General features: G+C 40.6%; 2 protein-coding genes across 2 annotated transcripts; both read left to right on the forward strand.

The window, feature by feature from the left end:
- Positions 1–692: 692 nt before the first annotated feature.
- LOC136349221 (magnetosome-associated protein MamJ-like) lies at positions 693–4,058 on the forward strand. The gene is made up of 3 exons (XM_066300624.1): positions 693–816; positions 1,885–3,003; positions 3,105–4,058. Exons 1-3 carry the CDS (start codon positions 727–729, stop codon positions 3,960–3,962), a joined length of 2,067 nt encoding a protein of 688 aa, XP_066156721.1. The 5' UTR covers positions 693–726; the 3' UTR covers positions 3,963–4,058.
- Positions 4,059–13,592: 9,534 nt separating this feature from the next.
- LOC136349331 (forkhead box protein F1-like) lies at positions 13,593–17,883 on the forward strand. Its single transcript, XM_066300805.1, has 2 exons — positions 13,593–15,079; positions 17,353–17,883. The coding sequence occupies exons 1-2, from the start codon at positions 14,134–14,136 to the stop codon at positions 17,505–17,507; spliced, it is 1,101 nt and encodes a 366-aa protein (XP_066156902.1). The 5' UTR covers positions 13,593–14,133; the 3' UTR covers positions 17,508–17,883.
- The last annotated feature ends 1,394 nt before the right edge of the window (positions 17,884–19,277 follow it).

The following is a 19,277-nucleotide window of genomic DNA, read 5'->3' on the forward strand; positions in this document are numbered from 1 at the left end:
GGAGCCAGTACACCCGCGGGTGGTACTTACTGTCGGCCGATTTGTCCAGAAATCCCATTTCTGCGACGGGAACATCTGAAATGCATCAAAGTTTTCCACGGCCGTGGTCATTTACCTCTGGAGGATTTTCGGACACTCAGAATAATGGCGAATAAGCCGGATGGAAGATCGGAGAGCCGTTAATAGGCAGAATCTGGCCGAAGCATGGTCAGATAGGCCGTTACGTGATTATTTTATTAGTTAATCGGGTGGCGCGGGCCTTGCCCTTAACGCTTGGAGTTGAGGAACTTAGCTTAAGAGAAGAAAGAAGCTTAAGTTTCGACCTAAGGTCAATTTTTGCTCAACTTCACAGACATCAATAATAGTCTAAGGTCGGAAGGAGTGTGAGCGGCTCCAAACTACTTTTTCAGCGTTATAAAACTTAAGGGGGACCGTCCGCACCAACTGTGCCTCTTTTGCAGTTCTGGTTGAGCAAGAAGTCCAGGATTCCTTCGTCTAAACGATGCCAAACGCGCTTTTTCGCCTTTATTTCAACGAAATCGTCGATCGACAGTCGATAACGTTCCCCATCCCTACCGATCCCATCGCTGCTTCCATTACCAAAATTCTTGTAGATTAGACACCCATATAGATCTCCAAGACCGGTCTGATTTAGTTATAATTTATGATTTTAATTTCTACTCGTCCTTTTTCTAAAGCTGAAAGGACCAGTTTCCCCCGTGACCGATGAGACCATATAAATGCGATAAGGCGGCTAGATGGGTTATCAGTTGGTGTCGAGTCTGCAAAATTGACGGTACCACGATGAAGGCTCTGGTAAGTGAAAAAGTTGTGATCTGGAATTATCTAATTAAGCGTTGATTTTCGTTGAAATTTCATAAGTTAAAAAGAAAAATCGAGAAAAATTTATGAGGCCCGTGCAATACTGTGGCCTACTTAATAGGCTCGATGACTTGTTGTTGGTAATTTCTTGAAAATTACGAGGGTATTGTGCCAGTGGTATTTTTAAACGCACTGTTTATACACAGTCGTATGGCAGAAAGTGTGAATTTTTCTTTGTATTATGTTATCCAGGTGTGGAAGCCTGGATTCCAGGTTCAGAGATTGTTCTCTAAATTCGAAGCTATTCGTTGTAGCAGAGCTGCGCTCAGCCTAACTAACGTCCAGAGCTATATCGTGTTACTGATTGCAACAATATTGGAAGCTAACAAATGTTCAAGTCGTCAATTTTGCATAATCATTGTGACGACTGCAATGCGGATTGATTTTTATTAATTTTATGACGTCTTTCTGATGACACTCCGCACGGCACTGTGCTCGAGAACTTTGGTGCCGTTTCGCGTGCACCCTGTAGAGATAATTTGCTAAATAAATTAGAAACATATCGTTTGTCGTGAAACGTTGCTCATACCAAGACCCGAAATCAGGATCACAGCTTGAGCGAACAATCTTCAGCTGGGGACGTGATACTCACTTCTTTCGGGCCTTTTGGAAAAAGATCGTCGATCATGTTTTTTTGAAAATCCGAAAGGTCGCATTAACAGTCTCGTAACTCTGCCTTGTAGAGGACGAAAAGTGACATTGTGAAGGTGACACTGCTTTTTGATACCTTTAAAAGGCCGAAAATAAGACAAAAACGGTTTGGGCAAACGTCGGTTATTCTCGACTGTTTCTGGCACCAGTTGAATTTAAAAAAAATTTTAAACTTGGTTTTCTTCGACATGAAAATGTGTAAGTTTTGATTTGAAACCTCTAACGGTTTTCAAGATCCCAACGATGAACAAAGGACATGAATAGTCATGCGTACGCGTTTTCAATGTTTTTTCAAATTTTTCCTTTTACTCATTCTTCCTGCTGAACTGTTGTTTGACATTTTCGCTTCAGTTGATTCTAGTCATCGGGCTGTCAGCCGCTTTGGCCGCGGACCACGCCAAATCCTCGCAAAAACCGGACCACAAGGACAACAAACGCAGCATCTTCGGTGAAACTCAACATGACCTTTCCAACGCATATTCCTTCGGAACGACCTACCAAGGAGGCGCCTCCCTTCACAACGTTGCAGTTCCCGCCATCTCTACTTACGGCAGTGTCGCTACCCCGGCCGTCACCTCATACGGTGTAGCTCCCGCAATCGCTACTTACGGTGCTGCTGCTCCTGCCATCACCACTTACGGCGCTGCCGCCCCCACACTCTCTAACTATGGCGTTGCCGCTCCCGCAATTTCCACCTATGGCATTGCCGGTCCTGCAATCTCCACCCTTGGCTCTGCCACCCCCGCAATCGCCACCTATGGCTCTGTCGCCCCCGCCGCCTTTGGCGTGAACTATGCCGCCAACTACGGTTTGGCCACCCCCTCTACCTATTCTGCTAACATTATCGCCCCCGCTCCCTCTGTGTTGGCGGTGCAACAGCCTCAAGTACAGCACGTAGTCCACTCCAAGACTGTGCAAGTACCAGTAGCACAGCCCTACGCGGTCCCTGTAGAGAAGCACGTGCCAGTACCCGTTGCCGTTGACCGTCCAGTACCTGTGACCGTGGAGAAGAGCGTCCCGTACGCAGTAGACCGCCCCGTTCCGTATCCCGTCGACAGGCCTTATGCAGTACACATTGAGAAGAAAGTTTCAGTACCAGTGCCCGTGGACCGGCCCTACCCGGTAACCGTGGAGAAGCAGGTTCCCGTGCCCGTAGATCGTCCAGTTCCCGTGCAAGTTCCAGTGCCCCAGCCCTACCCCGTACACGTAGAAAAAAAGGTTCCCTACGCAGTCGATCGCCCAGTTGTTGTTACTTTAGAGCACCAGGTACCAGTTGCAGTTCCCTACAAAGTTGAGGTTCCTGTAGACAAGCCCTACCCTGTCCACGTCGAAAAAAAGGTTCCCTACCCCGTGTACGTCAACAAGCCTTACCCTGTGACCGTCGAGAAGCAGGTGGCCGTACCCTATAAAGTTCCAGTACCATACCACGTGGACAGGCCAGTACCAGTGACAGTGGAGAAGCGAGTACCGGTAAGTGTATATTTTTGAGTAATTACATAATACGATCCTTGATTTTGTTGTTTTCCCGCAGTTTTCACTGATTAGATTTTTCAAAATTATTCTTCTTGCAGGTAATCGTTGAGAAGCCAGTGCCGTACACTGTAGAAAAGAAGGTTCCCTATGCAGTACACGTGGACCGCCCAGTCCCAGTTCCCGTAGAGAAGCAGGTTCCAGTAGCCGTAGACCGCCCGTACCCCGTCCACGTCGAGCATCAAGTGCAGGTCCCGGTACCAGTTGAACGTGTCGTCACCGTGGAACGTCAAGTACCAGTGGCGGTGCAGCCTCAGGTAGTCCAGAGTTACTCACTACCCCAGCAATCCTCTGTGGTGGTCGCCTCGCAACCCACATTATCGGTAGTACCATCCGGCATTGCCGCCTCGACGTTCTCCGACGTCCCATTCGGCGTTTCATCTTCTGTTAGATCGACCTTAGGAGCCAATGTAATCACCGGTGATGCAAGACTGACATCTATCAATCCATCTTCCTTCAGCATCAGAGACGGTCCAGCACGTTTACTTACCGGTTCCACATCTGGTATCCTCTCAGGGTCGGTTTCCTCGGTCTCTGTCGATTCGGATTTCGCTCAGAAAGTCGCTGAAATCCAATCCAGATCGGGAGCGGTCTCGTCGGGTTCTCTCGATTTATCCGGTACCTTAACCGGTGTCCACGGCTCATTCGGAACCGTCGCTCCGGTTTCCACGAACACCGTCGATTTCACCGGATTTCAAGCCAAATCCGGATCTGTTTCCGAATTCGCCACCTCCGGTGTAACTGCCGGTGGCCTCAGTGGTTCCTTCGGCTCCACTTACGGAGTCAACGCAGTGGCTCAGCCCGCCGTTCTAGTGAGTTCCCAGGATTTGACGCAATTGCCCAGGCTGGGAAGGGACTCCAACTCGAAAAAGGCCGAAAAAAATAGGAAGCATGTTTAACCGCTTGTGGTAAATCTTGAATCAGTGCTGCCATTGTACAAAAACAAAAAAAAATGCCGATCATTTTCAATAAATAGTATAACGATTAAGTGTGAATTTTTAAATGAATGTTGATTTATTTACAATAATTTTCGGATGAGCGGTGATGCAATATCGCGCCCAATTAAATAACAATAATTATCGGGGAAAACAAATGGAATTGGCCCGATTAATTTATGGAAATCGGGGTCGTTAAAACTTTGAGTTACTGTTAATTGATTCGGGCTTCAGGTTTGGTATAATCTAATTTGCCTATTAACGTTTCGCGCGTTACATAAGGCGAACATCTCGAACATCATTCGGCACGTTCGAATTGTCTGATCTTGCAGGAGATCTTTTCGAAACTTGCGCCTTTTAATGGTGCAGATTTTTGTAACGGGGCTAAAGCAAGGGACCATCTTAACGTCTTCAATAAAAAAAAAAAAAACGGGCGCTGATCTAAAGGCTAAGAAAACACAGGAAATATTCGACGTTATTATTTCAGGATACACGTCAGGTCTTCCCTCGTTGAATAACCAAAAGATCCGGCTTCTAATGGCTCCAGGATGTCTGGCGATGCCATAGGAAAAACGTATTAATTATGACCTTATTTAATCTGTTGCTGACAAATTAATATGTGCGACCTAAATGGGCCCGGCGGAACATTAAAAATCGCTTAATCTCATTCGGCCCGCCTTTGAAGCGGAAATTTGCAGCTCGTGCATCTTTCCGTGCCTCCTTTTATGATGATATTTGAGTCATCGTCATCTGGGATCTTGACCACCATAACTGCTCCTCCTATCCTTCCGATACAACACTTCCGTAGTTTGAGAACACACAAACAACCTTCTCAAGTTTCCTTAAAACGCCCATGAAAAATGGCCGTTTCCCAGAAATATAGAAAAATTATCGGTTAATTGTTGTAGGTCTCAGATGAGCGCCCTTCACAATGGCCTGATGTGCCAGAAAAGGCACGTTTTGACGGGGTATAACACACATGTCGGGTTTCTGGTATGATCCGCAGACTAGGGGCATCGCTTTATATGCGGAGTGCCACTAAAAATTAACGTTTCTGTACCTTGCGCCGAAACACCTGAAAATAATGAAAAATTTAATAATTTTCTTTAGGGCGGAAACGAGGAGAAACTTTGGATCAAAGTTCTTGGGAAAGTTTCCATTAGAAATGCTAATTTGGTTCTTCCTAAGTAGGGGACTGCATAAGCTCGCGAAACTTTGTAACTTGGAAACTCCTGGGAGATTTCTTGGCCGCTATAGGTAAGTTAATGTGGAGGCTTTATGCCGAATAATATTTCGCCTTCACCAAAAATAACTACTGCGACGCTTTTAAAGTAGGAAAGCTGACATCTTAGTGCGTTCTGGGTGAACAGGATTGACCCCTTTTTTATCCCTTAAAATCTGTAGTGTAACTAACCCTTTTGCCTCATCACTGACAGTTTTAATAAGCTTTATTAATAATTATATAAAGTAATAAACATGTCTAAACCGTACAATTGTGAGTTTTATTGATACGTAAGGCGTGCATTATTACGTACTAGTACTTATTAAGCATGTACTTAAATGCAATCTGCTATTAATAAATTATGAGTAACGAAATATTGATAATTATATAAAATGTAGTATTCTTGACGGTAGTAGCTAAAAGATTTTATCAAAGTTTCACCACTGTCCTGATACCCGATGAACTCAAAAACTCTTATTACAGATAAAGTATTAAAGAAAAAGTAAAACGTTGAAAATCTATAATTTTTGTTCTCAGTGCCCAAAGTGGGATCTTTGGATGTTCCGGCACCTTCGCCTTTTCATAATAAACTACCAGGAGCAAACATCTCCTGCATTTTCTCCGTTTCTTATTGCTGCACTAATTAAAATTTTATTTTCGTAGAAAAATTCATTTCGAAATTGACAAAAGTCTCGCGAAGTTTGAATTTGGATATCGAGATAGCAAAAACACGAGGAGGAATTTTTCATAACTCTGTTCCTGATAGGTGTAAAAGCAAAGCCGCACTCCAATATCTTTTGCTTTCAGTGACAAAAATGGAATTGTCGGACACTCCGGTGCTTTCACCATTTTGTTGCAGTATTTGTCTAAAATAGCTTGATTAATAGTTACCATGCAATGCAGCTGCATTCGCCCAACTATCAAGAAATGACGCATCCAACATTAAATTAAAGACAATTTAACTAACTTGAATTAACCGTGGAGATTTTTTAGATCACTTTTAAAAAAATTAATACATACTTACTTAAAGTCACACGTATTTTTACTACATAATTAAAAGAAAATTCAAGTTTATTCTTATTTATATTATCTTATCCGACTAAACAGGGTCGGCCTTAAGAAGTGTGGCGCCCTGGGTAAAAATTTAAATTACCGTTCCCCTACCGCTCCTTCTTGTCTGTTACCTAACTGCACTTGTCCATAAGGCCCGTACTGAGACTAAAATATCTTAAAAAAAAAAAGGAATAAGTGAATTAGTTTTAAACTATTTGATCCATTTTTTTTAGATGAGTAATTGTGATCAGAGGAGACATCTATGAATCCAGGTTGTAAGCCAGACACGTGGAAGAGCCTAAGGGTATAATAGAAATCTGTGAATTACAGAAACCTGTAACGAAAGCGAATGGGAAGTAAACTGTCAGCAGACAGATGGAGCCAAAGGACAGTTTTAATATTCTTGAATTAGAAATTTTCCAAGAATATTTTAGGCCGATTTTGCAAAAATCTAACCTAGCTCTCTCTCGCTTTATTAAATAATTTTATTTACCTTAATTCCTTTATTGACATTTGAAATAATTAATTGTACCGAAATGTCAGTTACAATTGGTAAAGAGAATTACCAGGAATGTGACACATTCGAAAATGATTAAAAACTGGGGAAAGATCACGCATTTAACGAAATTAAATTGAGTAGGTGGTTTTTTTTATTGGGTCCCGCTGAGAACAAACACATGCCTCGGATGGGCCGTTATTGGCCGTCTCAACTTCAAAAAAGTCGAAAACAATAAAGACACTAATAAATTAACGCTGCCTAATTTGTTTATAATAAATTCACTGACAGTTTACAGTATGGATCCCCTCAATTCGCCCAGGGAATATCTGTCACCCACTTCTCATCTCTTTGTTTATTCTACGGGAATATGCTCGGCAGCCCGAGGTCTCGTGTGTATGTAAGTTGGGTGTAACTTCTATCTCCGTCTCTTTCTCTTGCGATGGATGAGTGATGCGTTAATTTTCCGTATAATTGGAAAACATATTTAGTCAGTAGCGGGGCAACGTTACGAGCTTTAAGAGCTGCCATGGGAAAGGTAGTCGAGGAAGTGTTCTCATTAGCCGCCATTGGGGATCGGAGATTATCTGGTTTTTGTCTGTTAAAACATCATCATTCCTACAACAGCTATCAGCCGTGGAGCGGAGGCGCAGATAAGGCAGACTTAAAAAAAGCGTGGTTTCGGTTTTTTATGAGTTTTAGGCAAAGAAAATGGTTTAGGTAGAACTGTTAAGGTCTGTCAATATTGTGACCTTAGGAAGGTAAAAGGACTCCTAATAAATCCCGAAGAAAGTGCCACTTTGCATGGGATTATCTCAGTTATGGTTGGTGAACCACTTGAGTGTGGGCTAAAGGGACACGAGAAATTCCTACGTGCCCGAAAAATAAGCAACTGCGGAACGCAGTCGCCTGTATGTCGAGCATAAACCTCGAGCGCAATGTGTTCTAAAGGGTAATTTTATAGATACCGAGCGGTTCTGTTGCAGGCCCAGGATAAACAAACAATGGAGACGATCGTCCACGTTGTGCATGAGATGCCACACATTGCGTTTTATGGCTTATAGTCCCGCCATATTGCATCTGCTACTTCCCGTTCAGTTTCTTCTATTTCTGGTACTTTTTCGAACGTGAAAAAACTTTCATCCACGAAAATCGGAATCTATCAAGCCGATGAGCGAATGCAATCCAGATCCAGTACATCTTTACGTGTGTCGGCTTCGCAACGAAAATAAACCGATCCGTGATAGATGATCGCGATTAAAATAAGAAATTGCTGCTGCTCTTTAAAGCAGTGACGGTGTCGGATAAAAATGCGCTGAATTACCAAAAAACGTCCTCATCGACTCTTTATGAGATATGCAAAAATTGGGCGATAGGCTTCGAGTGTTGGGCGTCTTACAAGTTGGTCGCGTAGATCGGTTTCTTTTACCGATAGAGTCCCTGCTCCGCCCCTGAGCGGAAAATAAAATAGCACAGGAAACTGTGAATCCTTTAAAACCGGGAATTTGTTTATGTCTGTCACGTTATATTAAAACAGTTACCAGGAGCAAGGTGTCGATATCTCGAACGCGTCTGGAAAGGGATGCCAAAAGGGCAGGCACGACACTGCCTTTTAACGCGAAGGAAACGCGGCATGGATTGTTTATTATTCAAACTAAAGACTCGGGTCAGATCAGATGATCCGCCGCTGTATTTGGGTGGTCCGAGTACGCGTAATTGTGGTCGTTTTTGTTTAAAAGCGCGAGATTAAAGGGGCTTTTTAAAGCCGCAAAGAGCGCCGCCGCGCGGGGCCTATTTCCAGGCGTTTTTGTTTACCGATCTATTTGAGACACAACAATATGCCTCAACTGGAGAAAAGGAGACAAGAAAAATGTCTAAAAGGGGTCATCTACTCGAACGCGATCTTTAAAAGGCAAGCAAAACAGCCGTTCAAATCAATCAAGTTCTCGTCATTCACACTCGAAACGGTCAGTTATGGCCCTTTTTGAGCCGCTTCCGACTAGCGTTTATGCCAACTAAACCGTTTTATTGCTGACGCCATCTCGACAGTTAAAAGTTCATTAAACGACCATCTACTGGGCGTTTCATCCTAAAACGATTGAACAGTTAAAGTTGCCGTTAAATCATTGTCTATTCTACTTAATGCTAGTTGGAAACTTCAATTGCCACAAATTCCTTGACAACATAGAAATCTAAAAAAAAAAAAACAACCTAATCGTTGGTGTTTCATTTCGCAGGGGACAGTTAGTCAAATTGTCAAGAAACGAAGAGTGTTTTTCTTTTTTGTGAAACGTAATACAAGTTATAGCCGTCGTACCGGAGACATTCCAGTAAAAAATACGAGACGCAACACCACCAATCCCCTTTTGATGTGAGCTACCGTTACCACTGACCTCTCCAGGGCTGTCCAAGTTAAGACTGAGGACAAAAACTGCCAGAAACCAGGTTCAAATCTCCGTACGAATTTAAATAAATACTAGAACGGACCTTAAGGACAAAACTGCAATATGAGACATCCATAAGTTTTCAACAGATGCTAATTTCCAGGTACTAAAAAAGAACAAATCGCAAAATTGCACGGTTCTTTTGTATGAGTGTACTGTTAAAGGCAATATTGTCAAACTTACCAGTTCAGGTCAGGAGTTCAACAACCATCGGCAAAAGTTGGTTAAAAATTGACAAAAACTGAAGAAAACTGATATATACAGGGTGGTCATTTAGTGCGGTCTCGGAAGATAACACATTGCTAAACAATTTAATATTTTGAATTTCTTTTTTTTGCGTTATATAGAACTCGATTATGGGTACATTCTAAAATTGTTTTCGTTTTATACAGGGTGTTCTAAAACCTGTACATTTAAGTATAGGAAGGTGTAACGATTTTTGATTAGTCATATGTTTATCTCTTATTTCGAGTAATAAAATATGGGGTGTTCTATCTAAATTAAGCAAGTTATTTCCTTTAAAAAAGAATGCAATTTTCATGTTATTTTTTGGACGCACTGTATGAGATATTTCAATTTTAATAATTCTGGCCTAAAATACGTCTCACATCTAAGGTTTGGTATGAATTTCGATTTACTCCAGTTTAAACTTCCTTCAAAACAAAGTTTTTAAAATTGCATGAATTTAAAAAAAAAACTTAATTATTTCGAAATCCTTAAGATTTAGGTCAAGTAAACCTTAATGAAGCTTACATTTATTTTTCTCAAGAAATCTAAACCGATATTAATACATGGGGTGTACTATTTAAAAAAACATAACTTTGATATTTTTCACTTATTTAGAACGCCCTGTATAAAACGAAAACAATTTTAGAATATACCCATAATCGAGTTCTATATAACGCAAAAAAAAGAAATTCAAAATATTAAATTGTTTAGCAAAATATGTAATCTTCCGAGACCGCACTAAATGACCACCCTGTATATAAATCACATATAAAGCCTTTGGAAGAAAATGATAGAAATATGTTTTTCCAAACTACCATAAAACGTCCTGTATCTTTTTTATTAAGCATTTTTGGACACACATTTATATAGAATTTCTGGCATACAATGATATAATCTACCTTCCATATCAATTTGACACCATAATTTAGCAACACCCTGTATAATATGACAGATTCATATATACTGTCAGTAAATGTTGCATTTCTCGGTTAAATAAAAATACTGGACGGAAAATGCCATCGGTCAAAAAGTAAACATACAGTGGTGCATCAACTTAATTGACCATAAAAATTCACAAACAGGGGAGTTTCTATAACCACAAGTGGCAACGCTGTTTTTTCTCTTTTGTTTCCACTATAGACATTATCTGTCAAAATCTTCAACGAATACTGTGGGGCCTCAATATTCCCCAACCTTAATTCACCGCTTCAGACAGATACAACCGCATTCTCCTTCAAAACTGTTCAACCTCAATGGTGATTTGTTACGAGACCACCCATGGCGAACACCCCGGAGGGCTACTTGAAAGGTCGCCACTGTTTTGACATGCCCTTACAACAAACCGGCAAATTGAGTCATCGATACGATTTGGTGGCGCCCCGGCCACTTTACTGTCTCGCAATTCACTTTAGAATGGCAATACAAGTATCCAATTCCTAAGCAAGTAGCGACTTTTGGTCGCCATTTTCAAGGTGCGGTAATGACCATTGGTTGGTCGGCCCAGGTAGGCACTTACCTGTGGCCAATGAGGACTTGTGACGTCGGAGTAATGGCGTTTAAATTAATTATTGACAACGTAAATGGGAGAAATGACGATAATGAGGAAATTGCTTTTAGACGGTCGTAAAATTGGGTTTAAATTTAGTAATTTGTCATCGATTCGGATGGGAAAAATTCAGGCATAAATTGCGGTTTTAATAGCTGCACAGCGGTGCCAGATTGTTTAACATAAATACTCACACTCACCACTGCGAATAATGTTCATAGGAGCTTGGGACAGGTATCGGATTTACGCATTCAGTGTTGTAAAAGAAATACAATTCAAATAAACAAGGTTGCTTAGACGATTACATAGTTTCTATTTATTTTGGCACGTCACTGCTCCGCGTTCCTCTAACTAAGAATTTTAGCAAATATCTGATTAGAAAGCTCAAATGTTGCCTCTTTCAAAGGCATCTGACTGTCTTTTTCAGTTTCGAAACGGTTACGAATTATTCACGCTTGAAAAGTCTAAAAAACCAAAATTCCCGAATTTTTTTAAAAAAAATTATTGAAATGACACATACGGAGGGGCCCAACTGAATCAGAAATGAAATTTTCAAGAAGAAGCTCATAAATTAAACTTGTCTACCTTAACCTGACTACCCCGAAGTCTCACTGCAGCAGAGGTTTTCTTGTCCTCCTCGTCGTTCTTAAACCATCGAAAATCACCTTTACGGACTGGAATCCAACACCAAACATTTAATTAACCCTCCGAAAACTCAACAATACTAAATACTTAAAAAGAGCCGGTAAATTACCGTCAACTCTCCATTACTCTTATATAAATCACGGAAATATAATAAATAAACAAATAAACAGGAGTATTAAGCGAATTAGAAGCGATGCATTTACTGCATTGGGAGAATAGACCGAAGCTAAAATATTTCCGCCTCACTCTTTCATATGTCGCAAAGGTAGACAAGACTCCTTATCTCCAACCTGTTGATTTCTGATTGGACAGATAGTTCTGACACATTTGTCAGCGGCCAAATTTAACGCCTTCGATGCAGACAGGCCTGAGAACCACGGCGTCATCCCAAACAGATCACGTGATGTATTATCGAAATATAATTGTTTACAATTAATTATTTCAGTGGATTTTTGTGGTAAACATCATACATGCGCGTTGTGGTTTGACTTGGGGTTATAAATTCTAGTTTGACAGATTCGCAGTAAATGTTAAATTAAAACCGAAATTACGAGCCGCAAAATAACAGTTTTTTGGCCCGGTTTCAGAGTGCGCGCGTTCACAACAAAAAATGCCAATTAATCGGTTTTAAATTTGTCGTTAAGACGAAAAGCATGTAAAACTCGTTCGCGGACTTGAAATGTCGTAAACGGTGGGCGGCCGGGACCGGTTCGAAGGCGGGCTCAGGGGTGTGCACGTTCATCTTTCCGAACAGTGGCGTATCGCATGGCTTTAGAGCAAAGTGACAACGTTGAAATACAAATTGCAGAATTCAAGCTTCACTATGGAAAATGACGTATGAGTTTGGCAACGTGGCGTTTTAATTTTGACGAAAAAAATTAGCGGAAATAATTGACTACATAAATGTTATTAGATTTTAAAGAATGTTGTCTGCACAAATCCTTAATTGATTTTAGAATCATTGAAATGACAATATAGGTTTTTTAATCTGAATGCAATGATATTAATTTTGCTGGCTATTATAAAAGTGTGGCAACATCGCTTTCAGTTTGACGCATTTCTTGAAAAACACATGGTTTAATACAAAGTGCCCAACTGTAAAGAAAATGTTTGGCGGTTCAAGGTTTCTTTATGATTTTACTCTTTAAAACAAGAATGAATTTAATTTTAAATTTGGAAACGCGGTCAAACAAATTTGACAATTAAACGTTAAGTAATGTTGGAACAAATAACGTCATATTTTTGGCAGTAATCACCATGTTTTATAGTAATTTGTGCTAGGCCGATTAGGCTTTGAATTTGGCAACGTTGGCTCGTCTTTGATGGCAGTGTCATCTTTGAAACAAAAAACTGAATCCATGACTCTATATTTCAGATAAAGGTCTCTGTAAAACTTTATATTTAAAAAAAAATATATGCAGGGCAGTAAATCCCAGCTCTAATAATCCTATTTAGGCTGAGTAATATGGATTAAATTTGGCAGCATCGTTTTCACTATAATAGTTGATAGATGAAACGTGGTTTACAAAACAAATGGCTACAGCTATGGTAGCAGATACCCGATACACACACGTACATACCTATCTAACGGAATAGTTTAATGGAGACGAACTTAAAAACCATAATATTTCAATATTTTAAAGCAAGTTTAAACCTATATAAGATTTTTTGAATTCATAATTGTATTTTTAATTTTTTTCTCACAATTTCTCATGAATTTCTCAACACACTTTTCAGGGAAAAAGAATGAATTCTTTAACAATATGTCAAACCACTTCTTGATTTAGTATGCAATAGCAAAGGCATTTTTAAAACAAAAGAACAAGCCATGGTGCCAAATTTATAATATTTTACAATCACAGGTGAAAACTAACTTTCTAAGTGATTTTATAGGGAAAATATTGATTTTTGCTGTTTAACTGACACTAAAATCGCAAAAAAGGCAGTCGTCAGCGCATTCCAACACGAGAATCTTATCAGTACTCTTATCAGTCCAAAGGCAGATAAACTGCAAAGGCCGAGACATTTTATTCAAAGTGGTCGTTGGTCGCTATGGCTTAGTTTGTTGGGTGTCGTACTTAATCCAGGAAGATCCCGACATCAGCCTTAATCCGGACCCGCGCCATTCGCCGAAATAGGCCCGAATAGTGGTGGGGGTCACACATATCTCTCCCCGGAATCCAAGTGAAGCACCGCCTGAAAATCCCTGAGCGGGAAGGGTACGACGCGCCTATCTCGCTCTCGCTCGCGCTCGGTTCCTGGTAGGCCCGTCCGCGCTCCAGACCCAGTGCCTAGCGAATTTAATATCATTCCCGCTCACAAGAGCGTACGCGAGACATTTGTATACACAAAACCCTAGTGTAAATTGTGTACGATTCCCGGCCAGTGTTTGTATATGGCCCCGTAAATATACACTATATTGTGTATATACAGTGCTTGTGTATCAAATAAAGATCGGATTGTTTATAGTTTATATGATTTCGATGTAAATGTTTTGAAGAATGATGAAGGAACAGCAGTTGGTCGAGGTCGGCGGCGGTGTTAGCATCCAGCAACATCTCGGTCAGCTACAGTTGCACCATCCCAGCGTCATATCACTAAACGAGACGGCCACGACCGTCCACCCGCAACAGCAGCAACAGCAGCAGCAGCAGCAGCAACATAGCAATGTTTCCCCCGAAAGCGCGGCCTCGACCGAGGATCAAAAACCCAGCTCATCAGACAAAAAGAGTGGAATTCGAAGACAGGAGAAGCCCCCCTATTCATATATTGCCCTCATAGTGATGGCAATCCAACATTCGCCGGCCAAAAGACTCACTTTAAGCGAAATTTACTCGTTTCTGCAGCAACGCTTCCCTTTCTTCAGGGGCAGCTATCAAGGATGGAAAAATTCGGTGAGACACAATCTCTCCCTCAATGAATGCTTCATCAAGCTCCCTAAAGGACTAGGGCGGCCTGGAAAGGGTCACTACTGGACTATAGACCCCGCCAGTGAATTTATGTTCGAAGAAGGTTCCTTCCGACGGCGTCCTCGCGGATTCAGGCGCAAGTGCCAAGCTATGAAGCCGCAATACCATCCAGGAACGTTTTTCGCCAACAACATGCCCTCGATGGTAAATCAGGCTACGGGTTACGAACACCAAGGGCTGGTGCAAACACAGGATTACTCCACATGCTCCTATAACGCGCCCTCGCCCCAGGTGACGTCAGTGTCCGGGGGACATTACGGAAACTATGAGTACCCCACGGTGTATCAGCAACAGTGCGAACGCGATTGGGGGACGAACACGGGCCTGTTGACCTCGCCCTATGCGGATGGGAGCGCCATTTCGAGCAGCTACCTGAAAGCACCCCTTAGTCCAGTGCAGGAGAATCAGGAGACACCGCCTCCGCCCGTAGATAATTACTATCAATACGGGGTTATTTCTACGTCTGTAACGGAGAATTGTAAGTACCACATTTTTGTTATATATGTTATGGTGATAAATCATTTAAGGACACGCCACTGTTTTTTTCAAAATCTTTATGTCCACCATTTAATAATAAACTAATGCTATGTGCACCCTACTGAAATTAAATGAAATTTCACCCAACTTTCAACGTTTGAATCTCTGTTTCAATTAACTTTCACTGGCTTGTTTTAGTGAGTACTGGACTAATATGGCGGAAAAAATAATTTTAAATTAATTTATTCTTAATTTTTTGATCTCACTGTATTTACGCAGTTTGGGGATTCACCTTGTGTCATCTCAAAAACAATGACAAAGCTTACGACCGCCGTGGCTGAGTTTGTGATACCGAACTAACCTAAAAAATAATAAAACAAACAAACCCAGTGGTGCCGTCCTTAGTAATAATTAAGGTTCAAGTAGTGTCATAAATTGAATATTAATTGAGCATTACTTGAGTAAATATTTATTCATTGCAATTACAAATGGCAACGTCGCATTTTTCTTTTGTCTCACAAGTAATTTCTCGACACGTCTCTTTTATGAGTCATCGCTCTAATTTATAAATGATCTGTAGACTTTGCAGGCGTCGCAGTTTTCAAGATAAAAGGTGCCAGAGTCAAAATTTATCAATTTGAAAAAAAAATAACGAAATTTGGAATCTCCAGAGTACTGTTTTCAATATGACAGCTTCAAGTGCTTTTGTAAGAAATGACAACTTATTGACATTACTTATTTATATGACATTAATACTGCAGAGTTGCCAAATTTCGAGAATTGCAAAAAATGTAAAAATAATAACAAATTTCCGGGAGTTTTCGCTTGAGTACGCCGCTGTTTAAAAATAGCCCATAACAGATTTTCCCTAAACATTTGGCAACAGTGTTCTGTCAGTTTCACGTTGAAATTTTTTGAAACGTGCCGCTAATGCGGGGGCTGCTAACAAGTTTTGAAAGTCTTCAATTCTGTAGAATTTCTTAGTATTGATTTTCAAACAGTTAAGAGTGGCATACACAGGAATTTATCTAACGATTTTCAATTCTGCTAAGGTCAATTCAAGTTAATTGCTTTTCTGTAGAAACCTGACAACTCTGCAATCTGATAGACCTTATAGTTAATGAAAAACTAAAGCCATTTTGCCAAACGTTTACCATTCTTGAAATGAACAGTTAGCCGGTGGCATAATTATACTTCCTTATAAAAAATTATGAAAAAACATGTCCGTTATAAAAAAATAAAGTCATGTTCAAACTGATTACTCTCGGTGTTTGTGTTACACTCTAAAATGACGATTCTGGAATGTATTCCAGTAAGTGTTACTTTTTTGCCACTATTACCTATTCATCTACGTCACTGACTATTAAAATTTAGTTGTTTCATAACCCTAGATTGTGCCATTTTTATATCCCACAATTCGGCACCAGATGGTGTGAACAGCCACCCTTAGAGCTACCATAAAAGTCCAAACTCCTGCCCATAAAACAATAAAATCCCTTCTTGAAGGGACGTTCTGTGTATAATGCTAAATCTTGAACTTTCACAATTAAACTACATGATAATGAGACATACGCCTCAGTAAGACCAAATTCTGGGGTTGTAGATCGTACAGCAGTAGCCATATGGCATCGTCAAAAAACAAAGTTTAATATAAAAGCTGAGAGTACTGTCACTGAACATCTATAAAAGTCATCAATTCAATTTGATTGACAACTATGACAAACATTAAATCTAGCATGTCAGATGCGATGTCATTTTGCTTGATGACATTGCCGATTTGTATCAGCATTTTCCGTGCCATTAATCAACTGTTTTGCCCCCGGCCACCCACAAAGAAACCGAAACGCATTATCGCGCGTCAGTCGACCTGTCAACTGTCATGTTAGCCGCCATCTCGGATTACCTTGTCAACGCGCCCGATCGCAGTAAGCGCCGCTAAAGCAAACACAGAAGGCCTCGGGGGGCGCCCCGTACAAGAAAAATAGATGATGGCTACTATTAGTGGAGTATAGTAGTTTCGGGAGCTTTATGAATGAAAGGAAACTCGATCCCGTGTTGCGTTCTTGTTTTACCATCCGAAGCGATTTTGGTCGTGGCGAGGCACATGTTGCCGCCGCAAAATAATACACAAATCTTGAATTATTTACACAATTTTCGGATTGTGTTTATTCCGCGAGTACCACTTGCGAACAATCTCTGACGCAGCGTGATATACTGACTCGCGTAAACACTCGCAACAAAGACTAATCGGTGCCATTTTTCTTTGAATTTCAGTGATGAGGCCGGCCAGTAATGGCATGCAACAGTGCGATAGAAAACCCTACGTGGCATCGCCGCATTCAACCACTCTGCCGCCATCTTTGCCTTCACCTCCCACTTCTAATACCCCGCATTCTTTCTACGAAACTCCTGTCAAATATGGCATGTAAGTGTCACATATTAGGATCGATCGAATAAAAAAGCGAAAACAGAAAATCGGCGCCGTTATCAGTCTCGTACGTCAATTTTTCTTTCATTTTTTACTTAATTTATTTGAAACGTCACTAGTTCCAGTAGCGTACGGACTACAACGAAGCTTTTATTGTAATTATTACGTTATTATCGATTTAGCTTAATTAAGTCATTATTCATACAGCTGTCAGATGCCAAAGGGTTGTACATAGTTCAGGTCTTTAGCGGGGTAAGTTCGTTTCTGAGATTCGTTTTGGGTACTGTATAGAGCGTTTTTTTTTTTAAATATAGTAATTATATTATTAGTGATTATATGGGATATTATTATTTATAAAGTGAATAAAAATATTATGTAATACCAATGTGACTTCGTTATTTCCTTTCCCAAACTCTTAATCGTTATACTCTCATTTTTTGTAAAAATACACACGGGCATGTAGGTCGAGGTGTGGCAATAACGTTTCCGATTTGACATGCGACTACAGCATTATCTTCAAAACAAAAGTGTGAAGCACTGATGTCATGTTCCTATTTTTGGAAATCATTCAAAAATGTATGAACGAAAAAGACCAAGATTGGACTTGAGACGGTGCAAAATTATCCCAAACATTAGTGTCATTTATCTCGAAGTAAAAATATGAGGTGTGCGAATCCGTGCACAATTCGGCAACTCTGCTCTTAGGATGCTGGAGTTGGATGGGCTGATACAATGCGCATAGTGTCCTCAGCAAGTAACTATAGTTGTGATGCAAAATTTCTTGAGCGGTAAAGTGGTACCGCCTAATTTTTTTAATTTTCCAGAAAATTCAACACCTAACAAATGCCATGTTTATTTTAGTCAATCGGTCAAATGCTAAGACATATTAGTTTACTTTTTATTAAAAAAATACTGAAACTCTCTTTTACTTATTATTACACTTTTTACAGGGAAAAAATTAAACACAGGTACAACAAAAGTTTTTGCGTAACTTACCCGAAACGTATAAAGGTTATGTTAATACAGCAATTTGGCACCGCCGCTATCGACTTGACGTGGCTCTTGTCCAAAGAAATGACAGGAGCCAAGTTGCCAAATTTTGAAACGAATAAACCAAACAGAAAGACGAAAACATCCAGTCGCTTCCAGCTTTGAAATTTGAAAATTTTCAGCAGACTTCAGAACTCTCAGGAGAGGGCTCGATAACAAACACTAAAATCAATTTGACTTGTTGCTTCTGACGTTCTCATGTCTTTGGATGGGAAAGGTGATATTGAATAGATTTCGGAGTCTCGTAAATGCTCGTTCTCATCAGCAAGAGGTTGTCTGGCCAGAGCCACGACGTTTCAAACTTTCGGGATCCCACACTTAGGTGGAACTGCAAACCGCAAAAACGATATTGCAAGACCACGAAGCTCGAAAAAGTCACGTACTCTCGGATTCACTGATTACTCATACCTTCATCATGCATTAGGAGCCCCAAAACCGTAAAAAAACCCGCGGAATTGCGGTTGAACTCTATGACTTTTATAGGTAAAAACAGCGAACATAACCGAACTAAAAATCCTCCTCAAAATTTCATACTAAACGGCCAGTGCTCGGACCTGTCATCACCGTCTTTAAGTGCATACGTTAACAGTCCATATAACTTGCCCGAATGAAAAGCTTTTTTGTACGGCCCCCCTTGCCTCTCCAATAACGAGCAGTGGACTTATTTATAGGTACCCCCATTAGTTGTTGCTATAAATCTTCCATTCGGACAAAAAAATTC

The sequence above is a fragment of the Euwallacea fornicatus genome, chromosome 37 (assembly GCF_040115645.1).
Source record: "Euwallacea fornicatus isolate EFF26 chromosome 37, ASM4011564v1, whole genome shotgun sequence".
Lineage (NCBI taxonomy): Eukaryota > Metazoa > Arthropoda > Insecta > Coleoptera > Curculionidae > Euwallacea > Euwallacea fornicatus.